At 39.7% G+C, this 25,704-nt stretch overlaps 1 protein-coding gene across 1 annotated transcript; it reads left to right on the forward strand.

Moving 5' to 3' along the window:
• Positions 1–728: 728 nt before the first annotated feature.
• efhc2 (EF-hand domain (C-terminal) containing 2) lies at positions 729–23,947 on the forward strand. Its single transcript, XM_056233003.1, has 15 exons — positions 729–869; positions 6,013–6,201; positions 6,291–6,441; positions 6,534–6,757; positions 6,826–7,077; positions 8,069–8,176; positions 8,330–8,468; positions 11,626–11,791; positions 12,616–12,758; positions 12,847–13,043; positions 13,206–13,339; positions 13,951–14,145; positions 21,748–21,840; positions 21,927–22,029; positions 23,755–23,947. Exons 1-15 carry the CDS (start codon positions 828–830, stop codon positions 23,863–23,865), a joined length of 2,247 nt encoding a protein of 748 aa, XP_056088978.1. The 5' UTR covers positions 729–827; the 3' UTR covers positions 23,866–23,947.
• The last annotated feature ends 1,757 nt before the right edge of the window (positions 23,948–25,704 follow it).

A 25,704-nucleotide genomic window follows, 5' to 3' on the forward strand; every position in this document is an offset into this window, starting at 1 on the left:
TTTTTTGACCGTACATTATTTGAGTTGGTTGTACAATTTCTTTAATATCTACGTGTCAAAAAGCATGCATTGTTTTTTGAGTTTTACATTTGTGATTTATTTTATTAATATACATACTAACACACCAATATCATGTTTGTGGAAATAATAAAAAATAATGTCTTTCTGGTTATTTACTGTCTATTCATACTTTTTGATCTGTTTTTTTAGTTTTAAGTGCACCTGTCCTGTTGCTTTTAACTTCATCTGGTTGGTCTCCAGTGGTGCAAGGAAAAAAATTCTTAACTTGAGGAAGGTTTAAAAAACAATTTGATGTATCATACAGTATATGTTTATAGAAGACAAACGCATGAATGTCTTTTACCCAACAGACTTTTTACAGGGTAAGGAGCCTACACTTATGAGAAATTGGCCGCAGATGTAGACAATAATCATAAATCATGTCTTTTACAGTATGTAGCAACAGCTTGGCTGAAGAGATTGAGAAGTAGTACTGTATGTCATTCGCTCAAATTAATTTATAATTTATTTATTAATTAATCATTTCTGACGGCCTTTTTTCGATGATTCAATTGCATGTTTCGCGTTATCGAAACGGTGATATTCAACATTGCCCTTTGTTGCTGAGATACCGGAAATATGATTAATGTATTTTAAACGGAAAGCATTAACCGGTTTCATGAAGACGTAATAAATGTATTATCACGTGATCTGAATTCGTTGCCTAGCAATGATATTTGCAAACAAGTTATTACCTTGGCAACCAGTTGTGCAGTCTGGTGTCGTCCTGCTCTGAGGAAATATTACATTATCGCTTGCTACTAATAATGGCGTTACCCTTGCTGCCTGGAAATTCAGTCAACAGAAATGTTAAGTATCTATACAAATATTTTGTCTGCGTTGAGGAAAGAAAAGTATGGTGAATAAAAGCTGTCTGTATTGTTAGCTATGTTAGCGGCCAAAGCGGTTTACTTTTGAAAGCATTTAAAGTGTGTGTGTGTAGCAGCTATATAAGTTAAATATAACGTTATATATACTAGTGCAAAGTGCCCGTTCAAAATCAGTTTTTGTGTGTGTTTTTAGTAATTGTTGGTTTGGTGTGTTTGAGTGCTCATTGTTACAATTAACGTTACACAGCAAAAGTTCAGTGACATTTTTATTTGTGCATGGTAGAAAGCAAATAAGTTACTGATAATGACACAATAAATATGGAAAATTGAACTACATGATGGTTGCAAAACAATTTATAATGGTGATAATAGGTGACATGTATTTGAGTATCTGTGTACTGGTAGCAGGAGTTTAGATTATATTAGATTTACATAGTGTCAACTTTGTTGTCATTACAGATTACAATTAAGTTAACGTTATAAAGACAATGTAAGGCAGCAAACGTTAGCGTCTTTTATGTTTAACGTTAGTTGGTGAATACTATTACACAGTAGCGATAGCGTTAAGCGGATAATAATATTCAGAAGTAAACAGTGTAGCACTAGCTGATTTACAGATTCAGTTAACATCCACAAATGAATAACGTTAAGCGCGACGATTCAGGGAGCAGCTAAATTAACATTACACTGTGAACTCCGAGAAAACGCCAACGTTACGCTTGAGCAAACAGTTTGTGAGTTATACTACAAATGATGGCCGTGAACAAAATATAATATTCAGATAGTTTTAAACCACAACCTTCTTAACATCTTCAATGTAGGCTTCTTTTACCTATATATTTAACGATATCTTTTGCATTTCTAATCCAAACAACGTCAGACTTGGCAGTGCCCGTATAGCAAGGCACCTGTCAAGTTCGAAATCCATCGGACTAACGGTTCGAGAGATATGCGAATAACAGACACACAGACAGACGTTCCTGTAATTTATATATATATATATATATACACTCACCGGCCACTTTATTAGGTACCCCATGCTAGTAACGGGTTGGACCCCCTTTTGCCTTCAGAACTGCCTCAATTCTTCGTGGCATAGATTCAACAAGGTGCTGGAAGCACTCCTCAGGGAGTTTGGTCCATATTGACATGATGGCATCACACAGTTGCCGCAGATTTGTCGGCTGCACATCCATGATGCGAATCTCCCGTTCCACCACATCCCAAAGATGCTCTATTGGGTTGAGATCTGGTGACTGTGGAGGCCATTTTAGTACAGTGAACTCATTGTCATGTTCAAGAAACCAATTTGAAATGATTAGAGCTTTGTGACATGGTGGAAGTAGCCATCAGAGGATGGGTACATGGTGGCCATAAAGGGATGGACATGGTCAGAAACAATGCTCAGGTAGGCCGTGGCATTTAAACGATGCCCAATTGGCACTAAGGGGCCTAAAGTGTGCCAGGAAAACATCCCCCACACCATTACACCACCACCACCAGCCTGCACAGTGGTAACAAGGCATGATGGTTCCATGTTCTCATTCTGTTTACGCCAAATTCTGACTCTAACATCTGAATGTCTCAACAGAAATCGAGACTCATCAGACCAGGCAACATTTTTCCAGTCTTCAACTGTTCAATTTTGGTGAGCTCTTGCAAATTGTAGCCTCTTTTTCCTATTTGTAGTGGAGATGAGTGGTACCCGGTGGAGTCTTCTGCTGTTGTAGCCCATCCGCCTCAAGGTTGTGCGTGTTGTGGCTTCACAAATGCTTTGCTGCATACCTCGGTTGCAGACATGGGGACTTGTGACTTGGTGACTTGGACTCGAGTCGACTCGAGTCGCTATTTTTATGACTTGTGACTTGACTTGACATAAAATGAAATACTTGAGACTTGACTCGGACTTGGAAGTTAAAGACTCGGGACTTGACTTGACTTGAGACACGATGACTTGAATGACTTGAGTGTTAATCACATCATGTTTTCAGTTTGAATATAAAATATATATAAAAAAATGTTTTAAAGTTGATCACGACACTATCATCAGTCATACCTCGTACCTTACGCACACCACGCCCACTTAGATCAGATATCACATCAAAATGTCAGCCGGAGGGGTACCGAGGGTCATTGCTTTCGGCTTCAAGAATTATTCACACGATGGCAAAAGACGAACAGCGCTTTGCAAGACTTAGGCTACAACATTAACATTGCGGACAGCCAGACGACAACCTCCAATTTCGTCCGTCATTTGAAGAGCCATTCTGCCCAGTAAGTGCTTGTCAATTTGTTAATGTTAGTTGGTAGTTAGCTAATGTAATAGCTAAAGTAGCCATTAACCCTTTCACAAGTAAGTTTAAACTATTCTAACTGATCCCCCAGCGTGAGTTTTTCTAGGCGACCGTTATTTAGAACCTGTCACTCACTTTAATGTTTCATGGTGACGCGTCATTGCTTGTCAAGTGACACAGCGCAACCACAACACAGCGCTGAATGAATGATCTGCTTTTATGTCATTTTTCCTGTTTTATTCAAAATGTTCACAAATGTATTAGCTATAACATGCAACACTGATATTCCGATTGTCAAATATGTGTAAGTGGATGTGTTTTGTTGTTTAAACACCTTTTATAATGATCGCGTTAGTTGAGCTGTATGTGCGAATGGGCGGTGCCATGTTAACGTTAGTTTACAACACGTCAATTTCTCAACTTCTCACGAAATACATGAAAGTAAGTGACCGGTGAACTGGGAGAAGAATAGGGTAAAATGTAAAGCTACTTACACAATGTGTATCTGATATGAATAAAACGTGCGTCTTATTATAATGGAAATGATTATTATTGACGCTTCCATAGACATCATTAGTGTATATTTTACAAACTACAAATATATTTTTTGCTAGTAGTTATGTGTATTTAAATGTCTGAAACCTAAAATAAAAATGATGTGGTTGAAAACACTGAACAGTTGTGATATATGACAGCACTGAGAGCGTATGTCTCTGGCTCAGCGCCAGCCAACGCGTTTGAATTCATTGATAAATAACTTACACGAAGCAGAATAGTGGGTCATATGTCTAATGCTTTTTGAAAACTTAAAAGGGGCATATAATGCCATTTTTGTACAAGCTAATATGATTCTTTGGGGTCTAAATTAAAAGTTTGTAATATACTTTAATTAAAAATTCTCATTAGTATTGTAAGAAAACACTTATTTTACTTGGTCAAAAACAGCTCTGTTTTCAGCACGCCGTTTCAGTGCATATGACTTTAAATGATAATTTGCTCACCCCGCCCCTCTGTTCTGTGCGTACACCGGTTGTAACACAATAACCATAACGCGTTGTTCAGTATAAACGTGGAATTATGAATTATATTGAGAACGTCATACATCGAAAACATGCCGTAATGTACCCTGAGTGTAAACCTTAGACGCATTCATTGTGAAGTGTGCAGCTAGCGATTTGCAAAGATATAAATATTAATATAAAGTTGAATAAAACGTTACACTCACTTCAGTTCTTCTGGAGATTCAGCAGGAACACGAATATCTGGTACCGATCTTTTTTCATGAGCAGCTACTTAGCAAATCCAGTTTTATACTCACCCTCGTTTATAAAGCAGTCTGGTGTGTGAAATGATTCGGGCAAACATGAGAGCATTGACGTTGCTCGTGGGGAATATTCCCTTCGAAAACAAACTCAGCCACTGCGTCTTCAGCGGTTCGGATTTAGGAACATTAAAATGACTGTGTTCGTTATTACACCCAAGAACAGAACACCACAATCGCTTAGACGCCATTCTGCTCATAGACAGTGCTCCAGCATATCAACAATGACCGCGCCGGTCCGCGCAGACTATGATTGACAGCTCGCTCTCACGAGCGAGGGCGGGTCTGTGTTGAAACGCGGCTGTCATTCAACAATCGTGGGAGGGGCGTCCGACCGTGTGACGTCACAGGCTCGAACGGCTCGATTTGAGGCAGGGGAAAACATATAAGGAGATTAAAACAAAACCACTGGATGGATTTTTATCATTATATGATGGTTGTGTACAGGCACTGCCAACACACATTTCAGTACAATCAACTTGTAAAAGTGCATGTACCATTATATGACCCCTTTAAGGCTTTCTTCTTCATAAAAGAAGTCGGACATCACATTTTTGTATACATTTTTATTTCTTTAAATTAGTAAGCTACAGGACACCATCTTTCAAAACATGACCTGCATGAAAGAAAAAAGTGAATGAATGCGTCATTGTTCCCAAATGCACTTCCGAATGCGCCTCTGTTCATTTCAAACCAAACTGACGCCCATAGATCAAACTCTGCAGGTAAAATTACAATAATAAGGTGACTTGACTTGGACTTGACTTGACCTACTACAAGACTTGACTTGACTTGACTTGACATAGCCTGTGACTTGACTTGACTTGACTTGCCCAGGAAAAAAATACTTGGGACTTACTTGAGACTTGAAGGTTAAGACTTGAGACTTACTTGAGACTTGCACATGTGTGACTTGGTCCCATCTCTGCTCGGTTGTAACGAGTGGTTATTTCAGTCACTGTTGCCCTTCTATCAGCTCGAACCAGTCTGGCCATTCTCCTCTGACCTCTGGCATCAACAAGGCATTTCCGCCCACAGAACTGCCGCTCACTGGATGTTTTTTCTTTTTCGGACCATTCTCTGTAAACCCTAGAGATGGTTGTGCGTGAAAATCCCAGTAGATTAGCAGTTTCTGAAATACTCAGACCAGCCCTTCTGGCACCAACAATCATGCCACGTTCAAAGTCACTCAAATCACCTTTCTTCCCCATACTGATGCTCGGTTTGAACTGCAGGAGATTGTCTTGACCATGTCTACATGCCTAAATGCACTGAGTTGCCGCCATGTGATTGGCTGCTTAGAAATTAAGTGTTAACGAGCAGTTGGACAGGTGTACCTAATAAAGTGGCCGGTGAGTGTATATATATTGTATTTTTCAACCATTCCGTACTACCGAAGAAAATTGGAACCTCATAAAATAACAAATGTAGAAAACATTTTACAGTGTGGAAAAGCAGGATTTTCAGGAGATGATTGTACATTTTATTTTTATTAACTATTTTCCAGCTTGGAAGAGAAAAATTCCACAAATCTCAGCATTTTGATTATTCAAATGGAGTAGCCATGATGGTTGGTACAGAGAAGCCAGGCATAGGAGGAGAACTGCTTCTTGGGCAGAGCGCAAGACCCAAGTATTCACTTTTTCCAAAGAGAGAAGGCAGTGATACTCCGGCATGGGTTGCCTTTAACAAACAGGTTTGTCATAATTATAAGGAATAATATACTTTTTTACCTAGTGCTGTGCAAAGTATATTCATTTCCTCTCACTATTTTCTTACCTGAAGGTCCTGTGTTTTGATGCTTATTTCCAAGAAACTGTACCTCAGAGGAGGGAAGAAAAATATAGAGTACGAAAGTGCAAGATTTACTTCTACCTGGAGGATGACACCATACAAGTAGTGGAGCCAGAACTCAAAAACAGTGGGATCCCACAGGGTAAACTATCAAAATCAAACACATAGCATCCTGATTAATGAGAAACCAGTAAAAACATCCTGTTTAAATCCAGCTGTTCTCGTTCCATGTAGGAACCCTCATTCGGCGCCACCGTATTCCTCTCCCAGCTCCTAAAGATGATTGCTTCTACAATGTCCACCATTTTAACATCAATCAGGAAATATTGCTCTATTCCAGGACCTTTATGATAACAGACTGTGATCCCTTCACACACAACTTCTTGATGAAAATTGGGGTGCGCATAAACCCCCTTGCTTCCGCACCAGCAGATCCCTATTCCACACTTCGACAAGAGGTAAGCACCATGTATCTAAACAGCAATATCAAGACTTCAATATTATAATCTTTCTTTCCCCCTTGCAGATGGAGGAGAACATTAAGCCACTGCGGCCATATGAAAGATTGGATACCCTGAAGCAGTTTTTGGAACATGACCGAAAAGTCCTGCGCTTCTACTGCTACTGGGATGATACTGAGAGCATGTTTGGAGACCCCAGAGAAATGATCTTGCATTATTTCCTGGCAGATGACACCATGGAAATTTACGAAGTTGTCCCTCCAAACTCAGGTCGAGATGCTGTCCCTAAATTTCTGCACAGGGGCAAGCTTCCCAAGGTTAGTAAAAAAAAAAACAGCACAGCAAAAAAAAAAAAAAAATCTTAACATATCCTTAACCATGAATCACATTGGACATCTTGTTTTTTAAAAATATTGCAGAATGTATTATAATTTACCCTTGCACATTATTATCATTATTAAAAAAAAGAATGCACTTGTAATTTTTAATCAAAATAACTTTCTCTTGCAAGAACTCTTGCAACAACATCATCTATTCTCTGATGATGCGTTTTTCGGCATGAGGGCGGGACAACCTGTCACTCACGTCATCACAGCAATAGCAAAACACAAAGATCCAATTAATTCCCGATGGAAAATCCAAAAATTTTCTTGTTCGATAAAGCCTTTATATTAGAATATACATTATAATAGGGAAGAAAAGATTGAAACCGTTTCATGCCGACTTGAACACATCCTGAAAAAAATGTATCAGTTTCAACAAAAATAAATAAATTACAATTATACATTTATACAATTATATATTTAAAAAATATTAAAATGGAAAACAGTTATTTTTAATTGTAATGACATTTCACAATATTACTGTTCATACTGTATTTTTGATCAATTCAGCCTTTGTGAGCATAAGAGACTTCTTTCAATAACATTAAAAGAACTATATCCACCTTTAGATGAGACTAAGTGGTTATCAGTTCCTCTTTCCTCTTTTGCTTGGACAAATTTCTCCATCCTCCATGCCAAGCTTTTATCCAGACTGACAGGGCTGAAAGAACATCCAACTTCCCTAAAGCACTTTTTAGTTTCCTCCATGCTTTTGTTTTTCAGTCTAAATTCATTACGAAAGATGTTTTTTTTTCTGTTGCCATGTTGTTTTATCACACATTATGTTGCCTATCACTAAATGTCATCTGAAAAGGTTTGCAGGAATCCCCCTGTGAGAAAATAATAACGAACCCATTTGCAAATTTCTCTTGTCCTTCAAGTAATGAAAAAAATTCAATTATTTTCTCTTGCTTCTGCCAAACAGAATGCTCCTATTCCCAAACGTCAGCCTGGAGAAATAACAGACCGCACAGTCCTCAATGTATTTGGACCAGTTGGACAAGGAGGACGCTACATTTTGGATAGCCTCAAAGTAAGTACTGATTAAAAAATAGTCCATTTTGAACACCCCAGGAAAATTCATATTAACAGTTTTAACAGTACAAATACCATATTTAATTAGTTTAGTAGCCAATTGTTTCAATTTTAATGGACTTGAATGTCAATGTCTCCTTGACATTTACAGACTGGAGCAGTAGATGAAGAATTATACAAAGACTGTGACCTGATCATTGGAGGCGTCATTAACGTGTGGGGTCGTAGGGTCTTGTTATGTGACTGCGACAACTTCACTAAAGAGTATTATCGCTCCAAATATGGTATTGGTGAGTTACATCATGACTCAAGGGGACGGAGTAGTATTTATGCTTTTATAGATGTTGAGATATTGGCTTAGCGTTAATATTGATTTATCTATCATATTTCATGATTTGTAATTGTTTTGTCAGTGAAAATAATCTAATTCCTTACATTCAAAGGAGCCATTTGTCTTTTTATGATTTATTATATTATTTTCATAGTATAAAAATTAGTGCTGGGCAAGTTAACGCGTTATTATCGCGTTAACGCATTTATTAATTAATGCCGACAATTTTTTTATCGCGCGTTAACGCAGTTTTTTTTATTATTATTATTTTGAAAGTCCGTTGCTCACTGGCTCAATACACATAGGCCTACAGTCAAACCATGATCACAGGAGGGGTGGGATGTTGGTCAGCAAGCAAATAGCCCACCCAAACAAGCAGTGGAGGGGCTTTGGCAGGTTCTCTCAGGTGAACAGAAAGGGAGACAGCGCTCCGCGAGTGAATGACAGGCGCTCTATGGATAGTAACCATGGCAACGGCTTCTGTGCGCTACGCAGCTGTAGCCTTTTTAACTTAAATTAAAATGATACATAACTTTACCTGATAGGCCTGCGTTTATTTTAGCGGGGATGCTCTGCCATGTGAATTCCCTCCTGTTGATGTCCTGATAACTATTTAGATTCTGGAAACTCACAAACAGCGAGCCGAGGATCAGTCTCTCTTCCAATGATTTGTGCTGCGCGTCGTGTACAAAAAGTTAGACAATTCAACTTCGGCAACGCGCGGGCGCGTGCGTGAGGCGAGCATGACCGCAACAGTTTCACAGGAACGCACCCGCTTGTCGCTGCACCTGTGCTCGACCACTTCACCTCACTCTAGGCACTTCTGCGTCAGACCTACGCCGGAGCCTCTACGCTATAGACTACGCGTTGGTTTCCATTTATATATCTGCGTCGTTGTCCGCGTTGACGCGCAATTACACATGCAGAGGGAGAGTGTGAAACCCGGGGAGCGGTTCTAGCAATCACAGCGCTTGCGGTACGCGTAGAATTGACGTTTCATTTTTGGAGAGATGCACGTCAGGGTACGCGCGCTACACAGCTACGGCGTGAGTTTGACGCAGAAGTATAAATTGGGCTTAATTACCTCTGTTTAATGTAATCTTACGTGGGAAACCATGGCATGCCATGACCAAACCTAAGCTGCTATCAGAGAAGTAACGTTGGTCGACTTATATCTGTAGTAGTGATCATGACCCTTTGACAGACTGTTTCTGCTGCTCCCTGATACAAGATACCTGTTCCGGAAAAAAAAACAAGAAAACTGGACTCGTTTTAACAAGCTAGATAAAAGGTAATGCCCTGGCAGTGGCAAATAGCTTTGTTTAAATATTTGATTTGATTACATTAATGTTTAAGTTGAGATTTACAAGAAATATTTTATTGATACTGTGTAAAAGGGAATACTGCTGGTATAAAAGCACCTTATTTGTTTAAAGTTTTTGCAAACCATTTGTGCTGCGCGTCGTGTACAAAAAGTTAGACAATTCAACTTCGGCAACGCGCGGGCGCATGCGTGAGGCGAGCATGCCCGCAACAGTTTCACAGGAACGCACCCGCTTGTCGCTGCACCTGTGCTCGACCACTTCACCTCACTCTAGGCACTTCTGCGTCAGACCTACGCCGGAGCCTCTACGCTATAGACTACGCGTTGGTTTCCATTTATATATCTACGTCGTTGTCCGCGTTGACGCGCAATTACATATTTAAACAAAGCTATTTGCCACTGCCAGGGCATTACCTTTTATCTAGCTTGTTAAAACGAGTCCAGTTTTCTTGTTTTTTTTTCCGGAACAGGTATCTTGTATCAGGGAGCAGCAGAAACAGTCTATGTAGTCAAAGGGTCATGATCACTACTACAGATATAAGTCGACCAACGTTACTTCTCTGATAGCAGCTTAGGTTTGGTCATGGCATGCCATGGTTTCCCACGTAAGATTACATTAAACAGAGGTAATTAAGCCTAATTTATACTTCTGCGTCAAACTCACGCCGTAGCTGTGTAGCGCGCGTACCCTGACGTGCATCTCTCCATTATTGCACTTTTGTAGCAGTACATTTAAATCAAAAGTGCGCAATACACTACTTTAGAATTCATTATTCAATTTTGCGCGTAACAATGCGATTAATCGCGATTAATCGCAAGAAAATCATGCGATTAATCGCGATTAAATTTTTTAATCGTTGCCCAGCACTAATAAAAATAAAAATATTTAATAATAACAACTAATAATTATTTATTTGTTTTTTTATCATATATAGGGCCGCAGTAATAATAATAATTATTATTAGCATTCCCACAACCCTACATAGGGCAAATGCTGTGGAGAATGGATGGATTGTTGTTAATATTATTAGTTTTGGAGATTTTCAGAGGGAGGACTATTTTCAGGACGTTATTAATGACCACATGGTGTCAGTATTGAGTTTTATCTGTTACTCTGAAGCTATGATGAAATCACATTTATTTTATTTGCTACAAACAAACTCTCTACAACATGTGCATTTTGTGGTCTATTGCTTTTTTTGCAGTGAAGTAAAATTCTAATTTAAATACCTCAACCCCTCATTCTCAGCTCACATCTCGTCTGTGTGGTCTGACAAGCTGTTCGTTATTTTCGAAGTCTTCCTGTTGTAAATCCCATGTCTCTATGAGAGACTAATGCTCCCCGGTGTGCTTTCATCCCTGTAAATAACTGTCGGAATAACACACATTGAACAGCAGAAGACTAAAGGAGCAGAACTGATTGACACCTCAAGGTGACTTAGTTTTTGGACAGCAGATATGAGCAATGGCCAGCCCGGGCTCTTTATCTTCAAAAGCCCGGACATGAGAAGCACACAACTCCGTGCCAACAGTAACACAATACGGGTGTGTGTGCATCTGTCTGCTGCGGCGTTATGCCGACTGAAGAGATCATAGCATTAGTTACACATGAGCCTAATGGAGCCAGGTTGACACAGGCTCTGATGAAGCACTTGTCCGTTTTAAGATGAATTGAATTCATATGGGTAAACGCAACTCTGTATGGCCTTACTTCCAGTGTTCCATGCTTATGTCTGCTTAAATGTGTGTGTGGGAAATATTTTTGATGTTTTCTTCCTGTGTGGCTTCATAGAGGACTTCACACCCGTCTCATTCAAGGCCCCGCCCCCTCCTAAACCAGCCAAACAGGTGCCACCCTACACTGGATTTGGATCTGAGGAAGATTCGCTCTGCTCCTGTCAGGGTTTGCTGTCTAAACCTCCACAGAAAGATTTCAGGAAGCTTTTGGAGAAAGACAGGTAACCAGCGGCACTAATCTCCCTTAGGACGTCCAGAGTATATTCTTCCCTTCCATTTAAAACCATTAATATTATATCAAAACAACATGTCAGACCCTTACTGGTTTCTGATCATTTTGACAGAAGAGTTTAGACCCTTGTCTGTCCTACTAAAGTCATCCTTCATCAGTTAAGTGCAGCTCTTTGCAGTACAGCACTAGGAAGTGGACGAACATGTGCCTTCATAAATAATCACAGGCTCAAACGCAATCTCATGATACTTCCGATGACTCTTGCAAGTCAGTTTATTATTATACATTGTTTACACAGTGCTTCACTTCCAAATATAATTCCAGAACCAGTATCATGCTGCAAATTTTTATCTTGCTCAATTTGCTTTGGACAATACATGGTCATACATTGGCAGATGTCGAGTTTGAAGAGAAAAATAAAGCTGTTCAAAATAAAGGATTTAGGATTCTTTTATAGATAGTAATAACCTCAAAGCAGCTAAGTGACAGGACTAAACCCACACGGAATAAGCAAGGAAACATCTTGAATTTAAGTGAGGAACCAAGCCACATCCTGATTTTGTCGGACTGTTGACTAAATATTTAAAGAAGAATCATTACAAGTTGGAAAGAGGACAGATCTTCAGACTTTCTAGTAAAGTTTGGATGCACATAGTTTTTGGAATGGAAAAAGTTAAATGACTAGTGAATATGCAATAACAGTTTTTTTAACTGATTGCAGTTCAGTTGGGGTTGATGATATCATCCTGTATATTGTTAAAAAAAAACATTCTCCTGCCAGGTGATGAATTAGGTTTTTTTCCTCAACTCTAGGCAAGGTCTGGTGAGCAATGTGTTGAGATTTGTGGGGAAAATGTTGACTGACAGTCCTATCGACAAAGAACGCGTTTTTATCATATGCATCTACCTCAGTGATGACACCATAGCAGTCTTTGAACCTCCTCAGAGAAACTCAGGTATTGCCGTCCTGTTTAAATTCAGATCAGAAAAAAAAAACATGATAAAGATTCTGCCTAATTTGATTCCATTGTTCTTGTGTTTAAGGTGTGATTGGGGGTAAGTTCTTAGAAAGAGGTCGAGTGAAGAAGCCAGGACAGGAGCTGTTTAAGAGTGAGAAGTCTGAGTATTTCACAGCTCAGGATTTATATGTGGGAGCTCGAGTGGATTTGAACAATCAGCCTTTCCAGTTGCTGGATGCTGATGAATTTACATTCAACTATATGGAGCAGCATGCTGATGAGGTAACACACAAAAAAAATTTTTTGTCTCTTCTCTTTTCCACAACCTATTTTGATTAACATTGTTTAATGAACAAATCATCCAACTTTTTGCTAAGCTGTGCCAAGATGTATGTTTCTACACAGAAACTTTATTTGAAAGCCCTATGTTTCTCAATTACTTAGTTCCCCAAGGCCAATATTGGCACCATTATCAGCAAGGTAAAATCCACCAGTGAGGAACAGCAGAAGAAAGTAAAACAGTTCATCACGATGAGTGACCCAAGCAGCACTGGCTTCATTCCATATGAGTCATTCAGGTAAGGAGACGGCCAAAAATTCACCAAAAAAAAAGGGTGCAAAACACATCCTGTTCTAACCTGCCAAATAATATAAAGTTATACTGAGTGAGATTTTGGACCAATTTCACTGATTTTGAGTTTTGTGGCCGGGATTACCTGCAGAAATAGAACTCACTGGCGAAATTTCCTGTCGCAGTCATGGCTGATTGGGGGAAAAAGAAGGGACCTTTTATTGGTCATTGTCCCTGCAAGACACAGTATAAGAAGCAATGACTTTTGTTATAGAAACACATATTGTCAAAATAGAAGCAGGCTAATTCAGACTCCACTGACAGGCATCGACCAATGCAGACTTTTTCACCAGATTACAATAGGTCTACATTACTTCTCATTCCAAGACACGACAAACAACGATGCAACATGTTCAATTGGCAAAAAACAAGCACCGACCAACGGAAACAGACGCTGACAGCAGTAACACACTGATTCGACAGAACTCAACGAATGTGACTGTTGCCATTGATCGTCGTCTGTCGGTGCAGTGTGAATTGGCCTTAAAAGTACTATTTAGTAAACTATTTAGTTTGACATTGCACTCAAACTTTAATTCATGACTGTTTTCTTTACAGGACTCTTTTGGCAGATATGGACATTGAGTTGTCTGAACACGAGATCATGACACTGGGTCGCAATTATTCAGTGCAGGAACAGCCAGAGGTGTATGTGGGCCTCATGCTTGCCGTGGCTCAGGATCAGCTAAAGAAGAAAAACTTTGAGAGCTTCTCAGATATGATCCGTGCTTTCACACACGAGGACCGGGGCAGGTAGAGTTTTAGCAGGATTTATTCCATATAATCATCTTTCAATTTCAGTCTCAAATCTTAACTTTTTTAAAAAAAAAATCAATTTTTTATATTACAAAGTAAAATTGTAATATATATATATATAATATATATATATATATATAACGTCTCCTAACTGTGGTTGGGAGACAGGGGAGATTCGTCTTCTCCAGGGTTGGAAGTTCTCCTCCCAGGGTTAACTCCCTAAACTTCACGCTGTATAGTGTGATGGTAGCATAAAAAAAACAAAGAGGCCGTCTTGCCGAAGAGTTTAGGTGCTTTATTTTACTGGCTGCACTGAAATACACTGCACATAGCTAACTACCTGCACCGATCACCGTGTCACTCTCACACTCCTTTCTTCCGCTCCTTCGCGGGAGTCAAAAACAAAAAGGAAGGGGGCGTGCCTCGGACATGCGCACTCACTCACTCTCCTTCTCACACACACACACACACACACACACTGAGCTGTTACAATTAAAATCATTCAATCTAATTTAGTTTCTTACCGTTTCGAAGAGAAATGTTGTAACACGTTCACCTGCCAGTCGTGGGTCTTTCATGCGGAGACTCTCCTCATGTGTTTGCAATTTGAATATAATGATGCATTTAAAACGTATCTTTACAAAAGTTCACAATGCTGCTGCTGATGCAATATAATGTAGCCAACATTGAATAAATACATTTTCGTCCAGTTAGATACTGATAATTAATCACTCAAACCCATAGACAGTAAAAGAAATGGACAGAGCGATCTCATTGGAACTCAGTTGAGACAGTTGAAGCCCACTTTTAGCGATTTTTGAGAACTTCCGTTCCTGACGCGCAGACTCAGACCGACTCAAACTAAGCTTGATGACGTGAGCAACCTGTCTGACAAACGTTAATCTTCTAGTAGCTGTGCGTGAAAACTGCCAACGTTAATCTGGCAGAGACGGGGAACTTGAGCAAAGAGTTATTTGGCGTGAGTGAGCAGGAGTAAGTATTCAGTTGCTTTTATGGACTCATTATCTATGGGCTTCTCCCTTGACGGGACGTCCCCCCGATTGCCTGCGAGCTTCTCCTCCTGTCTGTACGGTAATTTCTGTACAGCGCGACAGAGAGTCGAGTGGTTATGACGCAATCGTTAGCCTATTTTTACTAAATCTGTTTCTACGGGGCCATAATGTAACATAGAAGGTAATGGAGCCCTTTATACATTGTCGTGTTTCTTTAGAAATAAATAATGGACAAATGGAGTCTTTAAACGCCTCAGATGTAAAGTTATTCGCTGTCAAAGTGACGCCAAAATGAATGGGAGTCAATGGAAATGCTAATGCAAGTGAAGTTCTGCTACAACATGGCCGGTCAATGGATTACCCCCTTGCTCAAACCCCTTTATCTAAACCTCTCTACATCACCGCCGGACTCGCACGTCCTCCATGTCTGTAGTTTTTAGTTCTAACCAAATCCTCGTCCAACGCGCGATGGGTTGTGGGCAATATTAGCCAGGGTGCATCGATCTGCACTTCGGATTCTGACCGGAAATAGTAGACCATCCGGGTCTCTTTGGAACACTCATTTAAACATACTACGATTTGGGACATACTAATTCTATTTTCGAATACTATTTAGGACGGATAGTATGCGAATTGAGACGCAGCAATTAAATATTATTTGCAGAATGTTTTACTTCCCTCCTGACATGTTCTTTCATTAACGCTGCAGGAAGTAAATAACCGGCATAACATTATGTTATTGTCTTATTCTTGTGCACATACTAAAACAGAGACAGTTCCGTTCGTTGGTGGAAGAATGTGAACGTGCAGAACTGCTTGAGTTTCAGTGCGTGCGGATGGAATAAAACCATCCGTAACATTTCTATGCCGATTGTCTCTGCTAGCTTCAACTCTCAATGTAGGCTACTGCACAAATGTCTACTCCTGAGGTAAAACGCAATGAAACGATATGACGGTCTCCCATTATACAGAACTGCGGATTTAAATGTGACGCATGAATTGAAATTATTTTAAAGCATTTTATGTTGTTGGTTTTTATGCAGTTAACGTTTCTGAATTTATTTGACAACTTTTTGTGTATTTTCTTAGGACTGGTCAGGATCATTTTAATAATTTGTTTAATAATTCACAAAATAATTAAGCAATAGCCTACTTGATATTCAAAGTGTGGGTAAATTATTGAAAAGGTAAAGGTCACAATTATAAAACTTCATGATTATTTTTTTGCAACTCTTAACACATTTCCTGTAAACTCAACAAGTAGAACTCAAATACAATTCATTGTATTGTTCATTTAATCATATCAGGTCAACAGAGAATTAAACAAAAATAAATTACTGAAATAGTACTTAAATATTTTAGAAATTAATTTTATTTACAAATTGCTCATTGTTACATTTGCACTCGGCAAAAGTTGACTTTGGAAATTCTGCCCTCACAGCATGTTCCCTAGTGAAAAAAAGCGATACCAAATTGTGTTTAAAATACATGTATTTCATAAGTATTGTTTTGTGTAGTCTACTTTGATCTTAACACCTTTAACCTTATTTTTGATTATTCTCAGGTTAGGTAAAGGAAGTCGAGTCTGGCCTTAATTATAAGCATATTAAATTACTTACAATTGACCGTTCGCAAAAGCCACGCCCCCTAGTTATTGTTGCTACGCCCGTCAAACAAATGGTCAAACAAGACCAGCGCCACAGATTGCCATGACGGGAAGAGGTGCGTCAGTGAACTTTTTTGGAGCAATACCTCCGCGATATCCTCCAGATCGAGGCAAAAGGGGTTACAGTATGCAGTGGAGGGATATATTCAAAATATAAAAATACGCAATGAAGGAGACACGACTACTATCGAGGCTAATAATGCTCTCAAGCTCTCAAACCGGTCTCAAGCGAAATCTGAGAAACCCCATGACCTGTAACGCTAGCTACCTCAAATGCAACCAGCACAGCCTTGAAGAAGATTCTAAAAGCTGTTTCAGTGGCTAATTGTTTGGAGTTAGAAATATATAACTCGCGCTGCATATTTAGTAATTTTGCCTCAGATACAGGATTATTCATTCGCTTTAACAAGCAGGTTGTTCATTACCACGGCAACTGCTTGCGTGTCATGCTAAATGCGATTTTCTTGTTTAAAAAGTAACTATACATAATAGACGGAAAGATGCAGATAACCATACATTATTTCTATTCGTTACGATATTGATATGAACTGATGTTGTCAAGTAAGCTTCATGCGTTCCCCGTTGCGAACGTGCACTCCTCTAAGGTTAGTCTAAACTGTAGTCTACAGGTGCTGCCTGCACTGCTAGTGACTGCTGCTCATTTCCCCCCGAAAATATCATGTTAACAACAACACTTTAGAAAACGTACTTCCTTTGTGGATCCTCTTGATCTGCTTTCTCCATGTGTCTTTGACTAATCTCATTGTCTCAGTCTCACGCACGCTGCACGCGAGTTAACCATGTTCGACACATTTAACTGGGAGTGGGGCCGTCCACACTGTTTTTATCCATTGTAGGGACAGCGCACGCTGTGTTTTCGGCTTTTGAAACGAAAAGAACACAACTCCTCCAGACAATCTCTCGGGGTATCTAGTGTCCGATTTACAAACGCCGTGGGCGCACCGCTTCACCATCTTGCTTGGAGTCAATGTTTGACGGACCTGCTCACATAGTAACGGTTGCTATGATGTGTGATTGGACAATAGCCGTTTTGGGGGAGGGGCCTGCGAACGGTCAATTCAGTCAGAAGACTTCTCTGTAATATATGTTCTTGTTCAAAGTCAAAGAAAATTTACTTTTCTTTTTATAATAAACAAAAATATAAAGGCAAATAAAACAATAATCACGCTTTGAGTCAAAGGTGTAGACAGCTCTGGGCTTGTTGTCTTCCACTTGGGGTTTCTTGTCCTCAGCTCTGGACTTCTTATCTTCACCTTGGGGTTTCTTGTCTTCAGCTCTGGATTTCTTGTCCTCAGCTTGGGGCTTCTTGTCTTCAGCTCTGGATTTCTTGTCCTCAGCTTGGGGCTTCTTGTCTTCAGCTCTGGGCTTCTTGTCCTCAGCTCTGGGCTTCTTGTCCCCAGCTTGGGGCTTCTTGTCCTCAGCTCTGGGCTTCTTGTTCTCAGCTCTGGGCTTCTTATCTTCACCTTGGGATTTCTTGTCTTCAGCTCTGGATTTCTTGTCCTCAGCTTGGGGCTTCTTGTCTTCAGCTCTGGATTTCTTGTCCTCAGTTTGGGGCTTCTTGTCTTCAGCTCTGGGCTTCTTGTCCTCAGCTCTGGGCTTCTTGTCCCCAGCTTGGGGCTTCTTGTCCTCAGCTCTGGGCTTCTTGTCCTCAGCTCTGGGCTTCTTATCTTCACCTAGGGGTTTCTTGTCTTCAGCTCTGGATTTCTTGTCCTCAGCTAGGGGTTTCTTGTCTTCAGCTCAGGATTTCTTGTCCTCAGTTTGGGGCTTCTTGTCTTCAGCTCTGGGCTTCTTGTCCTCAGCTCTGGGCTTCTTGTCCCCAGCTTGGGGCTTCTTGTCCTCAGCTCTGGGCTTCTTGTCCTCAGCTCTGGGCTTCTTGTCTTCACCTAGGGGTTTCTTGTCTTCAGCTCTGGATTTCTTGTCCTCAGCTTGGGGTTTCTTGTCTTCAGCTCAGGATTTCTTGTCCTCAGTTTGGGGCTTCTTGTCTTCAGCTCTGGGCTTCTTGTCCTCAGCTCTGGGCTTCTTGTCCCCAGCTTGGGGCTTCTTGTCCTCAGCTCTGGGCTTCTTGTCCTCAGCTCTGGGCTTCTTATCTTCACCTAGGGGTTTCTTGTCTTCAGCTCTGGATTTCTTGTCCTCAGCTTGGGGCTTCTTGTCTTCAGCTCTGAGCTTCTTGTCTTCAGCTCTGGGCTTCTTGTCCTCAGCTTGGGGTTTTTTGTCTTCAGCTCTGGGTTTCTTGTCCTCAGTTCTGGGTTTCTTGTCCTCAGCTCTGGGCTTCTTATCTTCACCTTGGGGTTTCTTGTCTTCAGCTCTGGGCTTCTTGTCTTCACCTTGGGGTTTCTTGTCTTCAGCTCTGGACTTCTTGTCCTCAGCTTGGGGTTTCTTGTCTTCAGCTCTGGGCTTCTTGTCCTCAGCTTGGGGTTTCTTGTCTTCAGCTTGGGGTTTCTTGTCCTCAGCTCTGGGCTTCTTATCTTCACCTTGGGGTTTCTTGTCTTCAGCTCTGGGCTTCTTGTCCTCAGCTTGGGGTTTCTTGTCTTCAGCTTGGGGTTTCTTGTCTTCAGCTCTGGACTTCTTGTCCTCAGCTTGGGGTTTCTTGTCTTCAGCTCTGGGCTTCTTGTCCTCAGCTTGGGGTTTCTTGTCTTCAGCTCTGGGCTTCTTGTCCTCAGCTTGGGGTTTCTTGTCTTCAGCTCTGGGTTTCTTGTCCTCAGTTCTGGGTTTCTTGTCTTCAGCTCTGGGCTTCTTGTCCTCAGCTTGGGGTTTCTTGTCTTCAGCTCTGGGCTTCTTGTCCTCAGCTTGGGGTTTCTTGTCTTCAGCTCTGGGCTTCTTGTCTTCACCTTGGGGTTTCTTGTCTTCGGCTCTAGATTTCTTGTCTTCACTTTGGGGTTTCTTGTCCTCAGCTCTGGGCTTCTTGTCCTCAGTTCTGGGTTTCTTGTCTTCAGCTCTGGGCTTCTTGTCCTCAGCTCTGGGCTTCTTGTCTTCACCTTGGGGCTTCTTGTCTTTAGCTCTAGGCTTCTTGTCCTCAGCTTTGAGCTTCTTATCCTCAGCTCTGGGCTTCTAGGCGTCGGGGTTTAATGACGTATCAGTATCCAAAGAGGCAATCAGCTCATCAGTCTTTTATACTCCTGTTGTTTCCCACCGAAGTTAGGTTCTAATCTTCTTAATTGACGCAAGTTGTAACTTTCCCAAAGTTTCCAAGATCCTTCTCAAGGCATCGCAGGTGCAAGCTGTCTGCCTTTTTAATGTCCTTGAACTCCAGTAAACTCAACCAAGATGGCTGATTTCCTTTTAAGGTTATAGGAGTAGAACCACAGTCTTTTGTGTCCTTGAGCACACAAACATAAATGCACATAACTAACAACTGTACATCTCAGGCATGCATACACAATTGTACATAATGCATTATATTCAGTACATTGGCTAAATATGTGTAACAAAAAGGCATCTACAACAGACAAGGCAAGGTAAATGCATTTCCTTGATATTATACAACAGTAAACTACAAATCCATTAACATATTTACTGACATATCGCTTGTGACTTAATGATTATAATTAAAGTTTATTTGGAGTTCTTCTTTGTTGCACAATGCACATTTATTAATATTAAGCCAAAAATGTTTTTTAATATCACTATTAGTAAGGAGGATCATATGATCTCTGTATGATATCAGTCTTTAAATGCAAGATATTTAAAGTGTACCTAAAGTATACTTGCAATAGTTTCACTTTAGCACAATCAAATATACTTAAACATATCTTTAGTTGAACTTCAGCACTATTTCTGGATAACTAAAGTACACTAAGTTCAAAATTAGTTGTTCCAATTTAGCAGACTTTAAGTATACCAATTTAGTATACTAAAAGAACAATTGCAGGGTATTTATATTAAGTACATAAATATGTAAATGTATTTGTAGTATACTTAGCATAAAATAAATGTATTTAAAATACATTTAAATATATTTATTTTTCACTAGTCTATCCTAATTATTTACGATGCATTTAAATACAAAATCAACATTGACATAAACATGCATTCATACAGAACCACAAAACCGTTCCCCACTTTTCTTTAAGGACACACACTCTCATGCAGGCACTGATGTGGACCACTAACAATCACGGTGAGGTAGAATAACCATCAATCTGCTTTCGATTGAGGGGGTGCGATTAGTTCCAGCGGTTCAAGTGAAGCATTGGAAACAGATGAAGACCTGTGGCATGTTGCAGGCAGGGGAAATTGATGAGGAAGAATGCTGCCAGGTCAACGTGCTTGTCCTGTTTATGTCACCCTGTGGAAAGTTTAGTTATTTTAAGATGTTGAAAATGTTCTGAAAATAATTGAACCTAGAACGTCTGCAGCTGTCTGTCATGAACTCCATAAGAAGACTGTATAATTGTATAATCGATTATATATAACTCTCTTATAATATGTACCATTCAAAAGTTTGGAATGTTGTTATTTTGAACCTTCTATTCATCCAAAAAATGTATTACTGTTCCCACAAAAACGTTCAGCGGCACAACTATTTTCAACATTGATAATAAAAATAAATGTTTCTTAGGCACCAAATCAGCATATTAGAATGATTTCTGAAGGATCATGTGACATTGAAGACTGAAGTAATGATGCTGAAAATTCGGCTTTGCCATCACAGGAATAAATAAATGACATTTTATAATACAGTATATTACAATAAATAATATTTCACAATATTACTTTATTTTTTTTAATCAAATATATGCAACCTTGGTGATAAAATATGTTTTTCAAAAAAATTAAAAATCTTACTAACCCCAAACCTATGAGTGTGTATATATTAAGTTATATTTATTAAAGAATGTGCTGACAAAATTGCTCATTCATCTTTTTGTCTCATTTCTGTCCACACAAATTGTGCTGAAGATCTGGACACCTCTCTTCTAAAGAAGCACGGATCATCTGTAAAGCCTTTCGACTGCCCCTCTCTGATGACCTACTGCGAGCCCTTCTCGAGAAGTAGGGTCAACAGAGCAAAACTCCCATTTATTATCCATGAAACATTTCAACGCAACGCATCCATATTTCCTGCATCTCTCATCTAGGTTTCAAGACGAGTCTGAGAAGATCGACTATCACGCCTTCCTATCAGGTATCAACTGGAGAGAAAACCCCGCCCCTGCTGTGCTTCCAGATGTCACCGTGAAGGTGAGTTTGAACGTGGTCTGGATGCAACGATGACTATCGAGAAAAATAGTCAATTTGTTGTCACCAAACACATACTTTGAGACAACATACTTTTTATCGTTTGCTAAAGCCGGCACATGCACATGAGAGTGTTTGTGTCAGGGTCCAGGAACTGGTAACCTGTGGGCCCCACAAGCTTTGGGCACCTCCAAGCCTCATCTCAAGTAAATCAGCCTTGGGAAAAACCCACTCAACAACTACTCTGAAGTGGAGCTTTTATTACAGCGCAGTAATTTAGCATGCCTGCTTGGAGCCTAAGCAGAACCATCTGCTCACTGACTCACAATGAGAAGACTTCCAGTTCTACAGGGTCTCAACTGACCAGCAGGGGGAGTTAGCAGTCGATTCATCTCTAGTTTCTCTCTGCTGTCTTTTCTATTTAATCAGGGCTTGCAGGAGCATACATAGCAATACGAAGATGAATCCATGAGAAGCAAGACAGACTGTGCGAGTCTGCTTTTTTTTTTTTTTTTTGCTTTGCTCACTCATTTCTCATTTCATGTTGTTTTTTGACTGTTAAATTTTCCATTTTCCAGACATTTCCTGTCGCCTAAATTAGCAGCCATCACAATGGTGAATTACCCTGCATTTATCAAACACTTCTTAGTATGAAAAAAGTCAAGTCACATTTATTTATATAGCGCTTTTTACAATACAGATTGTTTCAAAGCAGCTTTACAGGAGATAACAGGAAAATAATGCAAAAAAGTTTGTTTCCAGAAGAAAATAGCATCACAGTCCAGCTTAAGTAAGTTCAGTGATGTTTCATGAACATATTCTTCAAAAAAGAAGAATATGCGCCTTCAAGGCAACATTGAAACTGTAAGGACCGATTGATCTGTCTAATTGGTTTAGTGAATAGAGCCATGTTTCTGTGCATAAGACATACTGTATGTATACTTACTATATATGACAGGGTGATCAGATGTCCCTGATTTTCAGTGCTTATTGCACATACTTGTTTAAAAGATAATATATCATATCAAATGCACTGATATCCAGTGTTATTTTAATACTATTAATATACCATTATAGTTTTTTATTAATCATTTTAATTAGCTGTAGCTTTATATTTTTAGTTGTCATTTTAATTTTAGTAAGTTTCATTCTGTTTAGTTTTACCTCATTTTTCGTTTAGTAAATTGAGAAGAACGAGGGTGTTGCGAGTTATTTAAAACAGTTATTACAGTTCATAAGTGTGTGTTGATGAATACACAAATTTATGGTAGTATGTCAAGAGTATGATATACCATAGTTTATCACAGTACTACATTTACCATGGTCAAAACACACAAAACTGTCCCCCTTTTTGAATTCATTGATAATTACATTGGATATTTCAATGATAAATAGACTGCTGAACTAGAAATGTTCCCGGTTTTCATTTCAGAAATCTGGTCATCTTAACAAATTGAGCAATAAAAATCTTATCTGCAGCAATTCTTTTTAAAAGACGATTGCGGGTCTGATTTACTGAAGCACACAAAGTCGTTAAGCATTTGTCATACATTTTTAAATAGCAAGTACAAGACATTTACCATGTGCTAAAGTCAATCCGGCCTGATAAATCTATCTCTCAGTGCGCCTTAATTTGCAGAGACATGAAATGAGAGTGTCAGCTAAACACATGTGCTCCAGGAAACCCTGCAAACTGATTCTCAAACCCTGTCTTGCTGTTGTTTTTAGTTTGACGCAGACTGGAGGGGAGAATCTGCAGACCCTGCAGTTAAAACCATCAACTACTCACTCTTGCTGGAGGATGTCTTTGGCAGCGCCACGAATATTAATGACAGCTGAGAACGGCGTGATGGGATCCTCGATAACATGAGAAAAGTCAAAAAGCGTTGTGTATTGCTCTGATTAAATTCACATTGTTGCACATTGTTGTTTCTGTTGTGCTGCATGAATGTCATAATACCGTTTATGTGTATTTTTTATTCGACTTAAAATCAAAAACATGCTGAAGTGAGAGCGCTGTTTGGAAGTGCCTTGGGACCAAGCGTGGAGCAGTTAAAAATATGAGCCGCTAAATCAAACCATATTTCATATGCAGGCAGACAGACATGCACATTTGCCGTGATTGTGTGGATAAAGATGTCAATATAATACGACAACATGCCATGGCCATGAGAGAAAACAACTGCCCGTTACAGTACCCAAATTCATATTTCCCAAAGGCCTTTTCATGATTTAGTTAAAGCAAAGAAAGGGTTTTGTCCGTGGTAAAAAGGTTTAACATCCTCATTTTATAACCTGCATTGGCTGTTCACACTCTGATCTGGCACATTATGCAATTGATAAATGCTGATGCTGTATATAAAAAGACAGGTTGAGCGTGTCTGTAATCAGAGCTTTTGCGTTCAAGGCCTCAGTTCCCGGCCAAGACAGAAGAAGTGCATTACATCACACCGGTATTATCAAGTCTTCATTCCTAGCCTTCACACTTACTAAAATATTAGCCTCATGAGTTAGCAGGCTTCTGTCTGAAACACAAAGGCTGACGCATCTAGGACATATTTAGCCTGGCTCCAGTCAATGAGGCCACACTTTGACATCCTAGAATGCAACAATGACCCCGGTTACATCTGGTATTAACATCCATTTCTGTGGTCAGGATTGAATACAGGTATAAAACTGGGTTCAAATTGTTTTGGGATCTGATCACTCAAACCACATTAGTCAAAAATCATGTGACCACATTGTATTTTTAATGTAAATGTTAATGTGTCACAGGCAACAACCAAATTGCCAGATATTGCCTGCAAAACAAAGTCTTGGTAACTAAATCAATGTAGATCATGTTTAAGCATGCACATGTTCATTTAATGTAGGCCTACTCAACTAAAATAACTATAGGCCTACGCATTAAAGGGTTAGTTCACCCAAAAATGAAAATTATGTCATTAATGACTCACCCTCATGTCGTTCCAAGCCCGTAAGACCTCCGTTCATCTTCGGAACACAGTTTAAGATATTTTAGATTTAGTCCGAGAGCTTTCTGTCCCTCCATTGAAAATGTTGTCCAGAAAGGAAATAAAGACATCATCAAAGTAGTCCATGTGACATCAATGGGTTAGTTAGAATTTTTTGAAGCATCGAAAATACATATTGGTCAAAAAATAACAAAAACTACGACTTTATTAAGCATTGTATTCTCTTCCGGTTCTGTTGTCAATCCGCGTTCAGTGACGCTGGTGACGTGTCTCTGGTGCGCCCGAGCTTCGTTTACAGTCTGAGGGAGACGCACGCTGTAAACAAAACAATCTTCGCAAACATGTCTAAGGATTTCGACAAAGAGGAAGACTTGCATTTTTTTGCCCAGCCATATTTCCTCCATTATACACGTCAGCAGCGTCTTACGTCATCAGCGTCACTGAAGCGGATAGACAACAGAACCGGAAGACAATACAATGCTGAATAAAGTCGTAGTTTTTGTTATTTTTGGACCAAAATGTATTTTCGATGCTTCAAAAATTCTAACTAACCCACTGATGTCACATGGACTACTTTGATGATGTCTCTATTTCCTTTCTGGACAAGGACAGTATACCGTACATACATTTTCAATGGAGGGACAGAAAGCTCTCGGACTAAATCTAAAATATCTTAAACTGTGTTCCGAAGATGAACGGAGGT

This window comes from Rhinichthys klamathensis, unplaced genomic scaffold, assembly GCF_029890125.1.
Source record: "Rhinichthys klamathensis goyatoka isolate OS25496 unplaced genomic scaffold, OSU_Roscu_1.1 h1tg000358l_1, whole genome shotgun sequence".
Lineage (NCBI taxonomy): Eukaryota > Metazoa > Chordata > Actinopteri > Cypriniformes > Leuciscidae > Rhinichthys > Rhinichthys klamathensis.

Coding starts and splice junctions, on each gene's coding strand:
- efhc2 (XM_056233003.1), top strand. CDS start 828: ATGGCGTTACCCTTGCTGCCTGGAAATTCAGTCAACAGAAAT. Junction 13,044..13,205: donor TGGAGCAGCATGCTGATGAG/GTAACACACAAA, acceptor TCAATTACTTAG/TTCCCCAAGGCCAATATTGG. Junction 22,030..23,754: donor TTCCAGATGTCACCGTGAAG/GTGAGTTTGAAC, acceptor TGTTGTTTTTAG/TTTGACGCAGACTGGAGGGG.